Source organism: Chlorocebus sabaeus, chromosome 10 (assembly GCF_047675955.1).
Source record: "Chlorocebus sabaeus isolate Y175 chromosome 10, mChlSab1.0.hap1, whole genome shotgun sequence".
NCBI classification, from domain to species: domain Eukaryota; kingdom Metazoa; phylum Chordata; class Mammalia; order Primates; family Cercopithecidae; genus Chlorocebus; species Chlorocebus sabaeus.
The window spans coordinates 39402388-39416922 of NC_132913.1; the positions used below are offsets into that span (position 1 = coordinate 39402388).

The 14535-nt window shown below is 38.1% G+C and overlaps 1 protein-coding gene across 3 annotated transcripts in view; it reads right to left on the minus strand.

The window, feature by feature from the left end:
* Positions 1-4230: 4230 nt before the first annotated feature.
* Positions 4231-14535, minus strand: part of STAM2 (signal transducing adaptor molecule 2) — a 55330-nt gene continuing 45025 nt past the window's right edge. For all 3 annotated transcript variants that reach the window (XM_007964972.3, XM_007964973.3, XM_073019682.1), the window contains 3 exons: positions 13588-13741; positions 11142-11311; positions 4231-8116 (listed from right to left, as the gene is read on the minus strand). In XM_007964972.3, coding sequence (XP_007963163.1) covers positions 7888-8116; positions 11142-11311; positions 13588-13741 — 553 coding nt within the window. In that variant the 3' untranslated portion in view covers positions 4231-7887. The remainder of the gene's footprint in view (positions 8117-11141; positions 11312-13587; positions 13742-14535) is intronic.

A 14535-nucleotide genomic window follows, 5' to 3' on the forward strand; every position in this document is an offset into this window, starting at 1 on the left:
TGGTATGCTTTTGTTAGAGAATCTTAAGAGTTTATTTGGTCATGGAATTGCAACAACCAATGCGACTTCAAATTTATTTATCAGTCACACAAAATAGTAACACCATGGTGTAAACACATTTCAACAGGTCTGTCTCTGTGGCAGATTACTATCAACAATTGTTTCACTCTGCATTTTCCCAATCTTCTCCTTTGCCTTCTCTATATACAAGATGGAAAGCAAAATTCTCACTTCCCAAAGGCATGCCCAGCTAAGTGTAGTCCTTTCACACAGTTCTGACCAATAACATGTAGATGAAAATCTCTGGAGAGGGTTTCCCAGGACAGAAGTATGATGATTATTTTTGGCTAGGGCACAAAGTCTAAGTCTCTTTTTTCTATTTAGACAACGCACTTTTCACAATACAGTACATGTCTGAAGTTGCTTGGAGAACATACCTATGTGACAATTAAGAACTATCTCTACACTGACACCTAACATACACCACGGAAAGCTATATCCTAACAAGATAGCATTGTCTCCCCTTCAGGTGTATGATAAACATAATCAGATTAGGATGAAGCTGTCCTCTCTTAGAAGTGCAAATTATACACCTATGGGTTTGATGCATCACAGCTGGAAAACCTAGGTCCTAGAACTGACCACCACTAGGGTATGTTATAGTAGTGTCAAAAAGTAGCTGGTAAAAGCAGAGTCTTTTCAACAAATCGTGCTGGGACAACTCGATACCAATATGCAAAAAACTGAAGTTGGACCCAATACCTCATACCATGTACAAAAATTAACTCAAAAAGATCCACAACCTAATTATAAGAGCTAAAACCATAATAGTCTTAGAAGAAAACAAAGGAAATACTCATGGCCTTAGATTTGGCAATGGATTCTTAGACATAACACCAAAAGCAAGAACAATACTAAAAAAAAAGAAAAAAAAAAAGAGCAATAAAAGAGGAAATAAACTAGACCTAACCAAAATTTCAAGTTTTGGTGTGTCAAAGAACATTATCAAAACAACTCAACAACAGAGACAAAAAACTTGATTACAAAATGAGCAAAGGCAGCTCCAGGGGAGGCTGAGACAGAAGGATCACTTGAGCCCAGGAGATCAGGCCAGGCTGGGCAACACAGCAAGACTCCACTTCAAAACACAACAAAAACAATGGGCAAAGGACTTCTCTAAAGAAGATACCAGACTGGGTGCAGTGGCTCACGCCTGTAATCCCAGCACTTCGGGAGGCCGAGGTGGGTGAATCATGAGGTCAGGCGATCCAGACCATCCTGGCTAACACAGTGAAACCCCGTCTCAAAAAAAAAACTAGCCAGGCGAGGTGGTGGGTGCCTATAGTCCCAGCTACTCAGGAAGCTGAGGCAGGAGAATGCCGTGAACCCAGGAGGCAGAGCTTGCAGTGAGCTGAGATCACACCACTGCACTCCAGCCTGGGCAACAGAGTAAGACACCGGCTCAAAAAAAAAAAAAAAAAAAACGATATCTAAGTGGCTAATAAACATATGAAAAGATGCTGAACATCACTGGTCATTAGGAAAATGCAAATAAAAGCCCCAATGAGGTATCAACTTTATCAACTTCACACCCAGTAGCATAGCTATAATAATTAAAAAAAGGAAATTAGCAAATGTCAGTGAGGATGTGGAGAAATTGGAAGCCTTGTGCACTGCTGGTAGAAATGTAAAATGGTTCCGCTGTGGAAAAGTTTGGTAGTTCCTCAAAAAGTTAAATGTAGAACTACCATATGACCCAGTACTTCTACTCTTATGTATCTAAAAGAATTGGAAACTGGTATTCATACACATGTACACACACATGTTCATAGCACCCTTCACAACAAAAAGTAAAAGTAGGCTGGGCGCGGTGACTCATGGCTGTAATCCCAGCACTTCAGGAGGCTGAGGCGGGCAGATCACCTGAGGTCAGGAGTTCTAGACCAGCCTGGCCAACATGGCAAAACCCCATCTCTACTAAAAATACAAAAATTAGCCGGGCGTGGTGGCACGCATGTGTTAATCCCGGCTATTCGGGAGGCTGATGCAGGGGAATCACTTGAATCCAGGAGGCAGAGTTTGCAGTGAGCTGAGATCATGCCACTGCACCCCAGCCTGGGTGAGAAAGTGAGACTCCTTTTCAAAAGGAAAAAAAAAAAAAAGTAAAAATAGCACAAGTATTCACCAAAAGATGAACAAACAGGCCAGGCGCAGTGGCTCACGCCTGTAATCCCAGCACTTTGGGAGGCCCCGAGGTGGGCAGATCACAAGGTCAGGAGATCGAGACCATCCTGGCTAACACAGTGAAACCCCGACTCTACTAAAAATACAAAAAAAAAAAAAAATTAGCTGGGCGTGATGGCGGGCACCTGTAGTCCCAGCTACTCAGGAGGCTGAGGCAGGAGAATGGCATGAACCCGGGAGGTGGAGCTTGCAGTGAGCTGAGAGCGTGCCACTGCAGTACTGCCTGGGTGAAGGAGTGACACTCCGTCTCAAAAAAAAAAAAAAAAGAAAAGAAAAGAAAAAGACGAATAAACAAATTGTGATATATACAATGGAGTATTATTGTCATAAATGAAATGAAGTACATGTTACAATAAAAATGAACTGCAAAAACATTAAATAAGCCAGACACACAAAAGAACTGCAAAAACATCTGAAAAAAGAAGGCAGTTGTGCCTGCCCAACATTGTGAATGTATTATTAGGTTGGCACAAAAGTAACTGCAGTTTTTGCCATGACTTTTAATGGCAAAATGCCACTGACCTGTTCATTTTAAAATGGTTAATTTTATGTGAATTTCACCTCAATTTTTTTAAAGTAGTAGTCAGCTCCTGAGACGAAAATGTAATCAGTATGTCACTGACTTAGTGTAAAGGTACTGGAAAACGTTTTTTTTTTTGTTTGTTTTTTTAAAGAGATGGGGTTGACCAGGCAGACCTCCAACTCCAGGCCTCAAGCAATCCTCCCATCTCGGCCTCCCAAAGTGCTGGGATTACAGGGTGAGCCACAACGCCCAGCCAATTGGAAAGCCTTTATTAGGATATAAAATGGTGTAAAGCTAAGAACAAGACCAAACCTCCATTCTTGAGTAGCTTTTGAGGGGGAATATCCATCCAGTTTTTTTGTTTCTTCTTCATCTCTGTTTGGCTTTGAACATTTCTCCTGTCATTCAATAACTACTGCTTAAGATGAGCAGAGGAGCAGATGAAAATGCAAGTCAGTTATAATCTTACTAACTGTAAACACCTCTGGCATAATGAAATCAATTGTTGAAATGTAGATGTGGTATTTAAAAATCAAGAAATAGGACTATGGGATTAACAGAGGTCTTAGTTTCATCTATCCATGCAATATCATTATAGTTTAGCAAAGATAAAAAGACTGCCACCAGACTACAGACATCTTTCTCAGAATTCCTGTGTCAATTCTAAGCAATCTTATCAAAGTCTTGAGTGCTTGGTACTCAGATTTCACTGTACACTTTTACCCATGTCTGAATTCCCCAGGACTGCTGTAACAATTAAACAACCGAAATTTGTTCTCTCACATTTCTGGAGTCTGAAATCAAGGTGTTAGCAAGGCCATGCTCCCTCTGAAGGCTCTATGGAGGGAGGAATCCTTTGCCTCTTCCAACTTCTGGTGATTCCAGGTAGTCCTTGCCCTCTGGCAGCACAACTGTAACTTTCACTGCCACCTTCACATGGCCTCTTTTCATTTGTGTGTGTCTTCTCTTCTTATAAGGACTCTAGGCATTGGATTTAGGGCCCACCCTAAATCCAGGATAAATTTGCCTCAAGATCCTTAACTAATTATATCTGCAAAGACCCTATTTCCAAATACAGTAGTTCACCCTTAACCAGGATTTCACTTTTTTTTTTTTTTGAGATGAAGTTTCATTCTTGTTGTCCAGGCTGGAGAGCAATGGCGTGATCTTGGCTCACTGCAACCTCCATCTACCAGGTTCAAGTGATTCTCCTGCCTCAGCTTCCCAAGTAGCTGTGATCAGTTATGTGCCACCACACACAGCTAATTTTGTATTTTTAGTAAGAGACAGGGTTTCACCATGTTGGCCAGGCTGGTCTCAAACGCGTGACCTCCCAAAGTGCTGGGATTACAGGCGTGAGCCACCACGCCCGGCCCACGATTTCACTTTCTATACTTTCAGTTACCCTTATTAAACCATAGTCCAAAAATACTAAATGCAAAATTATAGAAATAAACACTTCATACATTTTAAATAATTTTTATTAGAGTATATTGTCACAACTCTTTCATCTTATTAGTTCTGCTGTTAATTTAAGTGCCAAATTCATAAACTTTATCATAGGGGTATGTATGCGTAAGAAAACAAACAGTATATATAAGGTTCAGTACTATCTGCGGTTTCAGTCATCCACTGGGGATCTTGCAAATGTATCCACCACAGATAAGGGTGGGGGTGGGGGGTGGCTACTGTAAAGTCACATTGTGACAGTCCAGGTGTACATGGAATTTGGAGGGACACTATTCACTATATCACATAAGCAACATAATGCCTCTTTTGACACAGTAAGATTTTTTAAAAAGACTCAAATTTTAATTCAGCTTGATGAAATTTGAATTCTTCTTCTGGGGAAGTTTCTTTTTGAGACAGGATCTCACTCTGTCAGGCCGGAGTGCAGTAGTGTGATCACACCTCACTGCAGCCTCAAGCAATATTCCCACCTCAGCCTACTGACTAGCTGGGACTACAGGTGCACTACCACACCTGGCTAAGTTTTAAAATTTTTGCAGAGATAGGGTCTTGCCATGTTGCCAGGCTGGTCTCAAACTCCTAGCCTCAGGCGATCCTCCCACCTCAGGCTCCCAAAGTGCTGGGATTACAGGCATGAGTCACTGTATCTGGCCTCTGGGGAAAACTTTTAGAAATATACCTTTAATTTTTGAAAGAAAACTAAAACAAATAACAAGAAAAAAATCAAATCTCTACAAGTAAGTATTCCCATTTATTTACTGGCTAAAACTGATGATGAATGAAGAAAAAGTACCTTCTGATAGAAATAAAGCATTATAGATCAGTGCTATTTATAATTTATTACTTGTTAAAGTAACTTCAGCTTTCTCATAATTCAATAAGCCCTCTCCTAGAACTCAGGAGCTTTTAAATTTATGTTTTTTACTAAGAAAGCCTTTTTTAAAAAATCCCTAAGCTATATGTTTTTAAAACATTTAAAATTGATTTTTTATATTTTGAAAGGTGAAATTATAATCATCTTCAAAACATACAGTAAAATGTATTACGTAGTCAAGTATCAATTATTTCAAATAGCATGACAATTTAACTACAAATAATTTCAAATCCTAACAAATATAATTACCTAATGTTTAAGTAATTTTATAAATAAATTACCAAATTAGAAGACAATATTGATTGACTACATTTTACAAACTGTAAGAATATATCCCACACTTCATATATTTTAACACCCCAGGGTATTTTTCTACATTAATAAAATTCATTCTATTATAAATTTTCAGGAATTCTTTCTGATGTACCAAGATTTCATATGAAAAAGCAGAAGCTATTTTTTTTATTTCTGATATAAAACAGTAAGTATGAACCCAATGTAGAAATCTGAAGTTAGACAATTCCTTTGGCAGAAAACAATCATAAACAGGTCTTAATATAAATAGAATCCATAAGCTCATAAAAAGGAAAGAAAATAACCCTGTGTTTCTTAACACCGAAAGAATCATCAGTACACAGATTTAAAATCATTTTTATCTTTCGACAGCCTGCAACACAAAATTTATTACATATGGCAAAAAATAATTTTTAATTTAAGAGGAAAAAAAAACTTCTGCATGTATAAACTTTCACTGATAAATGCCAATATATACTATATATATATGTCATGTTTTATTATTCTAAAACTACATTATTTATAATGGCTGATCCCAATTTAGTGGGTGTGCAGTATTTATACTGGCTCAAAAACATGCTGAATTAAGCTTTTATAACTGAGATCACAATTATACATGAAATACACAAACATTAAAATAAGTTTATTAAATACAGTTTGGGAGAAAAATGTAAGAAATTCCATATATATGCAAATGTTGACTATTATCAAGAGCATCTTTGGATTTTTTAAAATGTTTTTTTAAAATTATTATTTTGTAAAGAACAGAAGATTTGTTTCCAAAAAGCAAGGTGCCATTCAGAAGTATATAAGTGAATTAACATAAAGGAAAATACTCAAAAACAGAACATGAAATATTAAAGGTTAAAACTTTCTGTTCAGTTATTTGTATCTGAAGTTAATGACATAAACTGAGCTTTCAAATACTGCTAATTTTTCCACTTAAATGTAGATCAAGTACCATATAGACTATTTTGTTCTAGGATAGTTTCTTTGAAAAAGGAACATATTTATAATCAAATTTCTGTAGATAAACGGCAACATTTTCAGAGAATTAGCTTGAAATGGATTTAGTAGAAAGACTAACAGCTTTCTTTAAAAAAACATAGAAATCTTGCTTCCATATAAGTAACTTTTTAAAAACTAATGTCCATTGTTTTTCCCAGTCTGAATATGTTTCCATATGCATATGTATTTGCAATTTCTATTTTCCAATATGTAAAAAGTTGGTAGATAATGAAGTAGTGTGCAAATTTTTAGGAGAGAAAACAATCCCTATTTGTTTACTACCAAACTCCCACAGTTATATAGAATCTATTAGCACTATAAACTAACTCAAAATGCAGGCTGCAGAAAAACTGCTTCAATAGCCTCCCTATGAATCTGTCACCTTCTATGAAGTCACCATCTGCTATTATTGCACAGGCTGAGAATTACTTCTGAAAGAAATGGTCAATTTTTTTCAACAGCTTGGTATGTTGATAGCTTAGCAATGGTGCAAGTGATTTGACTTCTTTAAAAAAACAACACATCACTAAAAACACACTTATCATCCATGCTTGGTATATCTCACAACAAATTATTAGGAATGTCTCATAGCTCAAATTCACACGCAATCCCATAAAAAGCGTATGCAGCATCTCTGCACACCACATTCCAGGAAGGAAAAACAAATGAACCATATCTTCATTAGGAATAGCCAAAGTCACCTGAAAAGGTTATTAGTGACAACTGTAAATACCAGAGATACATATAGGAAAGAAAATGTTTTTCCTCAGGGAATGGAAATGTTCCGTGGGATAATCCTTCACAGTTGGCATGACTGTTTGGGGGACTGACTAAATGCTTTATCACACATCTGCATTTACAAGGTCTTCACTGTTAATCACAGAAAACATTTTTGTTCCTTCCAGATTGCTCTTGCTTCTGTAGACAATTATATGCTAATTATTATTCAACGTAACAGCGAGAGCAAAAGTGACAATACTGCAAACACAACTGCAATTTAAGGAGCCAAAAAGAAATATGCTGGCAAGCTAAATGCTTACACACAAAAAAGTTAGGCTTTTAAAATAACAGTGTGTGAGAAACTCTGAAAAAAAATAGTTCTTCAGTGCTCTTATGACATTTTAGGGGGAAACAGTGGTTTCTTTAAAATAACATTTTAATACTCCTATCTCATACTGTTTAGTGTCATAAGGCTACTTAATGGGTATCTAGATTTATGTAGAGAAAACTGAAAGCAAGACAAAACTAACTGAAAGCATCTTTAAGCTGCCTCTGATCAAAAGATTGACTTCAAACAAACCGGACTGAAAAAAAAAACCTTTATGGCCTTGTAGAGTAAGAGAGGTTTTTGTGCTTTATTTATTCATGGTCCTTTCGAGTTAAGAGGAAAAAAAGTTTTAATATTTTCAGGTTGGTATCACAAGGATTGAATAATACACTTATGAAGCCTTTCAAGAAAATGCTTGCTTTGTTTCTAAAGGAGAGGCTGCTGATGGTAATTTGTGTGCTGCTGTGCAACTGGATGAGCTGGAACTGTCACCGGAAAGCCTGCCAGTTGAGGCAAATTGGAAGTAGTGTTCTGATAAGATGACATATCCACAGACATCCCCATTTGCTGTGTGTAAGCAGTTGTACCAGTAGCTGACTGTAGGTTAGAGTTCTGGTTCATATAAGTAGGATTGGAAACAGTGTCTTGTCCAGTGCTACAAACAAAATTTTAAAAAGAAAACTATATTTACTTTGCAATATCTAGGTTACAGTTAAGAGATCATCATGACAAAAATGCCTTTTCCATCTTCTTAAAGTTTATGTAGCTCTGCTGTTCTGATTACAATTTAATCATTCCAGCCATTGAATACTGTTAATCAAATTTCCTTTTTTTTTTTTTTTTTTGAGATGGGATCTTGCTCTGTTGCCCAGGCTGGGGTGCAGATCATAGCTCACTGCATTCTCGAACTCCTGGGCTCAAGCAATCCTCCTACCTCAGCCTCCTGAGTAGCTGGGGCTATTTGTAAAAAATTTAAATTAGTCCAGACTAATTTAAAAAAATTTCTTTTTGTAGAGACTGGGTTTTGCTATGTTGCCCAGGATGGTCTCAAACTCCTGGGCTCAAGTGATCCTCTGGCCTTGGCCTCTCAAAGTGTTGGGATTACAGGCATAAGCCACCATGCCGAGCTTGTTAATGTAATTTTTATATTGGTAAGAAGAGAGAGGTACTTGAAAACAAACAAAATGTAAGATTCTAAGACCAGTTTAACTTCCCTCCTCCAGAATCTCTAACTAAAAACATTCAGAAACTATCTGAGGAGATGCAAACTGTTCTTGACTGAAGTACCCTTGGCCAGTTGCAATGAGAATGGAGTCCTGGCTCAAGATGCCACTTTTAGCCTATATTCTCCCTCCGCATCTCCCAATCCAGCACAAAGAAGTCCACCTCTTCTCTGTAAACCTCTTTCAAGTTTTCCTTCAGTAAAGACTTTCTACTTTTAAAAGGAAAACAGTGTAGTCTGCATAGGGCCCAAAATCTACCCTCACGATACTCTGAAACTATTTTTTTATTGACATTTCACAAACTAAGCTGAAAAATCACACCAAATTGCAAGACTTGTTTGTTCCTATAACTACTATGGCATACATTTCTCTTAAAAAATATATATAATTTTGGCCGGGTGCGGTGGCTCACACCTGTAATCCCAGCACTTTGGGAGGCCGAGGCAGGCGGATCATGAGGTCAGGAGATCGAGACCATCCTGCCTAACAGTGAAACCTGTCTCTACTAAAAATACAAAAACAAAATTAGCCGGGTGTGGTGGCGGGCGCCTGTAGTCCCAGTTACTCGGGAGGCTGATGTGGGAGAATGGCATGAACCCGGGAGGCGGAGTCTGCAGTGAGCCGAGATCGCACCACTGCACTCCAGCCTGGGTGACAGAACAAGACTCCGTCTCAAAAAAAAAAAGGTGTATATATACACACATATATATACATATATACATATATATACGTGTGTGTGTGTGTATATATAAATAAAACAGGCGTGAGCCACTGCGCCTGGCAGTTTTAGGGCTGTGCTCGGAGGCTCATGCCTCTAATCCCAGCATTTTGGGAGGCCAAGGTGAGAGAATTGCTTGGGCTAGCCTGGTTTGAGACCAGCCCAGGCAACATGACTATACCCATCTCTACAAAAAATTAAAAACATTAGCTGGGTATAGTATGTGCCTGTGGTCTCAGCTACTCAGGAGGCAGAGGTTGGAAGATTCCTTAAGCCCGGGAGTTGGAGGCTGCAGTGCACTATGATCACACCACTGTACTCCAGCCTGGGTGATAAAGCTCCATCTAAAAAAAAGTTTCAATAAAAAAATTACATAATTTTAAATTCCACCAAATATACTGCTTGCAATAAAAGAGAATTAGTTTCAACACTACACCACTTTTTTCTCCATAATTCCTAGTGTTACCAAGGACAGCAAAATTTTATATTTTATTCTAACTGAACACTAATCTGAACAGATTTATTTAATATTCATAAAATATCTAAAATTCATACTCATGGAGTTTGAGGGTGGGAAGGGACCTTACAGATCATCTACATATGATTATATTGAATGAACATTTTGTATGGTTAAGCAAAGTGAATAGAAAGAAAGATTTAAATACAACTCTCAGAGTAGAAGTGTTTTTATTAAAAAACAGAAATACAGGGCTGGGTGCGGTGGTGCATGCCTATAATCCTAGCACTTTGAGAAGCCATAGCAGGCGGATTCCTTGAGCTCAGGAGTTTGAGACCAGCCTGGGCAACATGGCGAAACCCCACTTTGACAAAAAATACAAAAATTAGCAGAGCATGGTGGTGCTCGCCTGTAGTCCCAGCTATTCGAGAGGCTGAGGAGGGTGGATAGCTTGAGACTGGGAGGTCAAGACTGTAGTGAGCTGAGATCATGCCTCTGTACTCTAGCCTGGGTGACTGAGTGAGACCTTGTCTTAAAAAAAAAAAACAAAACAAACAAACAAAAAAAACCAAAAAACCCTTGTTGGCCAGGCGCGGTGGCTCACACCTATAATCCCAGCACTTTGGGAGGCCGAGGCGGGTGGATCATCACGAGGTCAGGAGTTTGAGACCAGCCTCACCAACATGCTGAAACCCCGTCTCTACTAAAAATACAAAAAAATCAGATGGGCGTGGTGGCACCTGCCTGTAATCCCAGCTACTCAGGAGGCTGAGGCAGGAGAATTGCTTGAACCTGGGAGGCAGAGGTTGCAGTGAGCAGGGATCTAGCCACTGCACTCCAGCCTGGGTGAAAGAGGGAGACTCTGTCTCAAAAAAACAAAGCAAAACAAAAAAAACCTCAACTACAAATTCCACAGTTCAAACACCCTTCTTTTTAAGGGTCAAAGTAACAACCGTTTTCTAATTTTTAGGAGTATATGCAGACAAATATGTCTGGGGCTACTTCACAGGCTGATTATAGCACAGTGCTAAGCACATAATAGGCTTAGTCTCATAAAGGACAATTAGCTTTATTTTGTCCCAGGGATGCAGACTGTAAGCTTAAGTAAGGGCAATAATCTCAGTATGGGTAGCAAAGCTAAGGTAACATCATTCCACTTCACAGGATTATGAATAAACAGTTCTGTAACTTCATCTTAATAAGGGTCTATATATTCCCATTCTGAAAATCTAGGAAAATTAACACATATAATTATAAAATTAACACAGCTCCCAAAACTTACCTTAAATACGAAGTTTGAGCAGGCTGTGTTGTCACTGAGGAATTCACATTTGGAGGCAGAGATCTCAGTGGACCAATCTGATCGGGTCCTAGGCTATAGCTTTGGGCAACAGTTACTTGGTGAATGCTCTGACCCATATAGTTTCCACCATGTGATTGAACTGGATATGTCTATTAATCAGAAAGAAAAAGTTGATTCACGAATCTCCCAAACATGTGCCTAATAATATATTTAAAATGTTAAAAGACTTAAAGGAAAGAAACTACACATCTTTGGGAAGCAATCTGATTCTACCAATCTATCCATCTTAGAACTAAAAGTGGTGAGCTGTCAAATCACAGTGCCATATCTATGGGAATTTGATTTGTTTGGCTGTTCTTTTATTTTTACAGAGAGCTGGGAGAAAGACAGGTGGTATACTTTTAAGTAGTGGATTGCAATCTATCCAGGTTGCCTATTACTCAGTAAACATGTCTTGCTGTAGAGCCACAGAAAACTGTACACTCCCTTGAAGGGAAGCCCACCATCACTTAAAGTCACCATAAGAATGATAACCTTCTTCACCCTCATCCCAGGATGACTCATCCAACCCCTTCCTAAGAATGAAACTTAAAAGAAAAAGCTGAAAAAGAAGCAGTATAAGGATGCCAGGGCTTCCCTGGCAATGTCTACTTTATCTCTTACCTTTAAGACAAACAGGACAAAAGTAAGGAAGAGTTATTGGTAAAAGACATGTATCCTCAGGAAAGAGCAAAAATGGTTTAGGTCTCTTTGGACATTTATATGTGCCCTACTTATTTTCAGGACAACAGCTCCTTAAGGACAGGGTCTACCACCTGTCTACTATATATAGCATCAAAACAATGCACACATTTAATATCATATCATACCATAATGATCATCAATCCAGTTTTAAATTAAGCTATTTTTAAAGCAAAGACCATTTATCTGAAAATTTAGAACGCTAGAAATCCCAAATAAGGTATATTAAGTACAATCACATTACCTCCTTAGTAGACATGTAACAATCTACTGACAATAGGCTGAGACTGTGAGAATCAGCTTCTTCTGCAGTTTAGGGTTCCTGAGTAGCCTACACAGATACAACTAACTTGTTACCCCAATTGCTTCTAGTAGAGATGTATTTTTGTCAAATTAGAATAGAAACTTTTGAATATTTCAAATGCTCGAGTGAATAGTGTAGATACAGACTATGTGAGGAATCAAAGAGAAAGTTAACTTTTCAGAGAAATGAGTTGTGCTTGGCAAAACGCAGTAAGTAGAATGCAAGTAAACACCAAAACCTGACACAGAATAGCAAATAACCCTTTACAGACACATAAAAAAGCCAACATAGTTTTATCATACAACGATGCACACTGCTTTTTGTCCCACTTTCACAGCAGCAGCAAACAACTCTGAAAACAGAAGCAAACTGAGTAACTCCCAAATGTCTTTTGCAGCCAGAAATCTTTCCTACCCTCCTAATTTTCAAAAAGATCAAGGCATGGCACATTTGATAAATGTATCTTGTCTGACGTGACAGTTACCATAGTGACTATTCTTTTTTTACTTAACAATTATGTTGTGTCAAGTCATCTAAATTATTCACCCACATTCTACCCTTTCTCCTTGGTGTCTCCTTCACATGTACCTTTAGATACCAGTGTTCATAAATTAACATGCATTTTGCTCATCCAAGCTCATCCTGAATTCAATTGGCTAACTGGCTGAAATTTCAAAAATGCTTCTGAATGGGGATACTGACAAATATAAAGTATTCACTTCATATGGCAAGCACACAAAAAAGGTGAAAAGTACTGGAAAAAGATGGCTTACGGATGTTCATGGATGGCTTATGGAGTCTGTACCTCCTAGATGTGTATCATATCTTTGCTATGCACAAATTTTTAACAATTTAAGTCATGCAGCTAAGTAAAGGAAGTATAAAGCATACTCTAGAAGTTCATTGTGCCTGTTAATAATCATGTGAGTCAAATAAATCTTTATGGAAATTTGTAAAGAAATGTTAAATCTTGTTGAGCAGCAGCAAAGTGTTGGTACCTGGGGAACTTCTGATATGCTAGGTACCGTCCGAAATCAAAAGATTCATACTCCACATTTACAAAAAGGATTTATACTTACATAAAAGATTTATGCTTTATACTTACAAAAGCATATGAAGAACCAGAACTACCCTCACATACTTAATGGTCTTTTCATCCATGTTAAAACTGAACTGTAATGTCTTTGTGAAATGTCCGTATCTGTCTAAGTTGTTCTGGTGAATGTTAATTGTTCAGTCAATATTTACTGAAACAATCAAAGATAAATTTTACAATTTTATTTACAGACAAAAGAAATCTTAATACTATGCTGTAAAACACTTTCTTTTACTTTAAAACTTGTTTATAATTTAGAAAATGTTCTCAAAAAACATGCTCACCTGCATTGGAACCCCGGATGATGCAGGTGGGTAATGTGCTGGAGGGTGGAGCTTTGAATAGACTGAGTACACTGGTGCTTCATTCACCAATTTGTTATATAGTTCCAGAGCTTCCAGGACTTTTACATTCAATTCAGACAATTCTGAATGCTTCCTGATGTAGAAGAAAAGTATTATAATACTCTTCTAGTTTTTAGCATCTATTTAGTAATATGAATTATTTTTTAAATTTAGCACAATTTCTATTCATATATCAAAAGGCTATTTTATATTTAATGAAAGAATATTCACAAAGCGAAACTGAGAGGAAGAACTGCTTAATCCTTGTAATAGCTAGCCTGATACTAAGACAGGAAAATAGGGTCTCGAGGCAGGGAATCTAAAGCTGTTTTTCAAGCTGACTTCTTGTAACTACACTGAAAGGAAAACCAACCCTAACTTTCCACACCTAAGTAACAAAAGGACCAGAGGCTGCTCCCTTTGCAAACTCCCCACGTTTTCTGTGCAGCAGATGGGAAATTGGGTGTCCAAAAAAAATCAGACTGATTACAGGTCCAGTCTTCGTTTGCAACTTTGTAACTTCAGCATCTGAATGGTTGCTGTCCACAACCAGCCTCTGAATGGCTGCTCCAGCCTCTGAATGGTTGCTGTCCACAACCAATCAGACTGACTGTGGGCGGAGTCTTCATTTGCATACAAGCATAACTGTAACTTCTCCCTAGCCTCTAATTGGTTGCTTTTTGCAACCAATCAGATGGTTGCACAGCACTGTGACCTTTGTAACTTCATTTCAGCCTCTGGTTGGCTGCTTTCTGCAACCAGACTGACCGTGAGCTTCCACTTCATTTACATGAGGTGAGCATGAAGCGGCCAATGGGAAACTTCTAGGGGGTACTGTACTTGGACCCAAGAAAGTTCTGTATCCGGGTCCTTCAGCTGCTGCTCAGG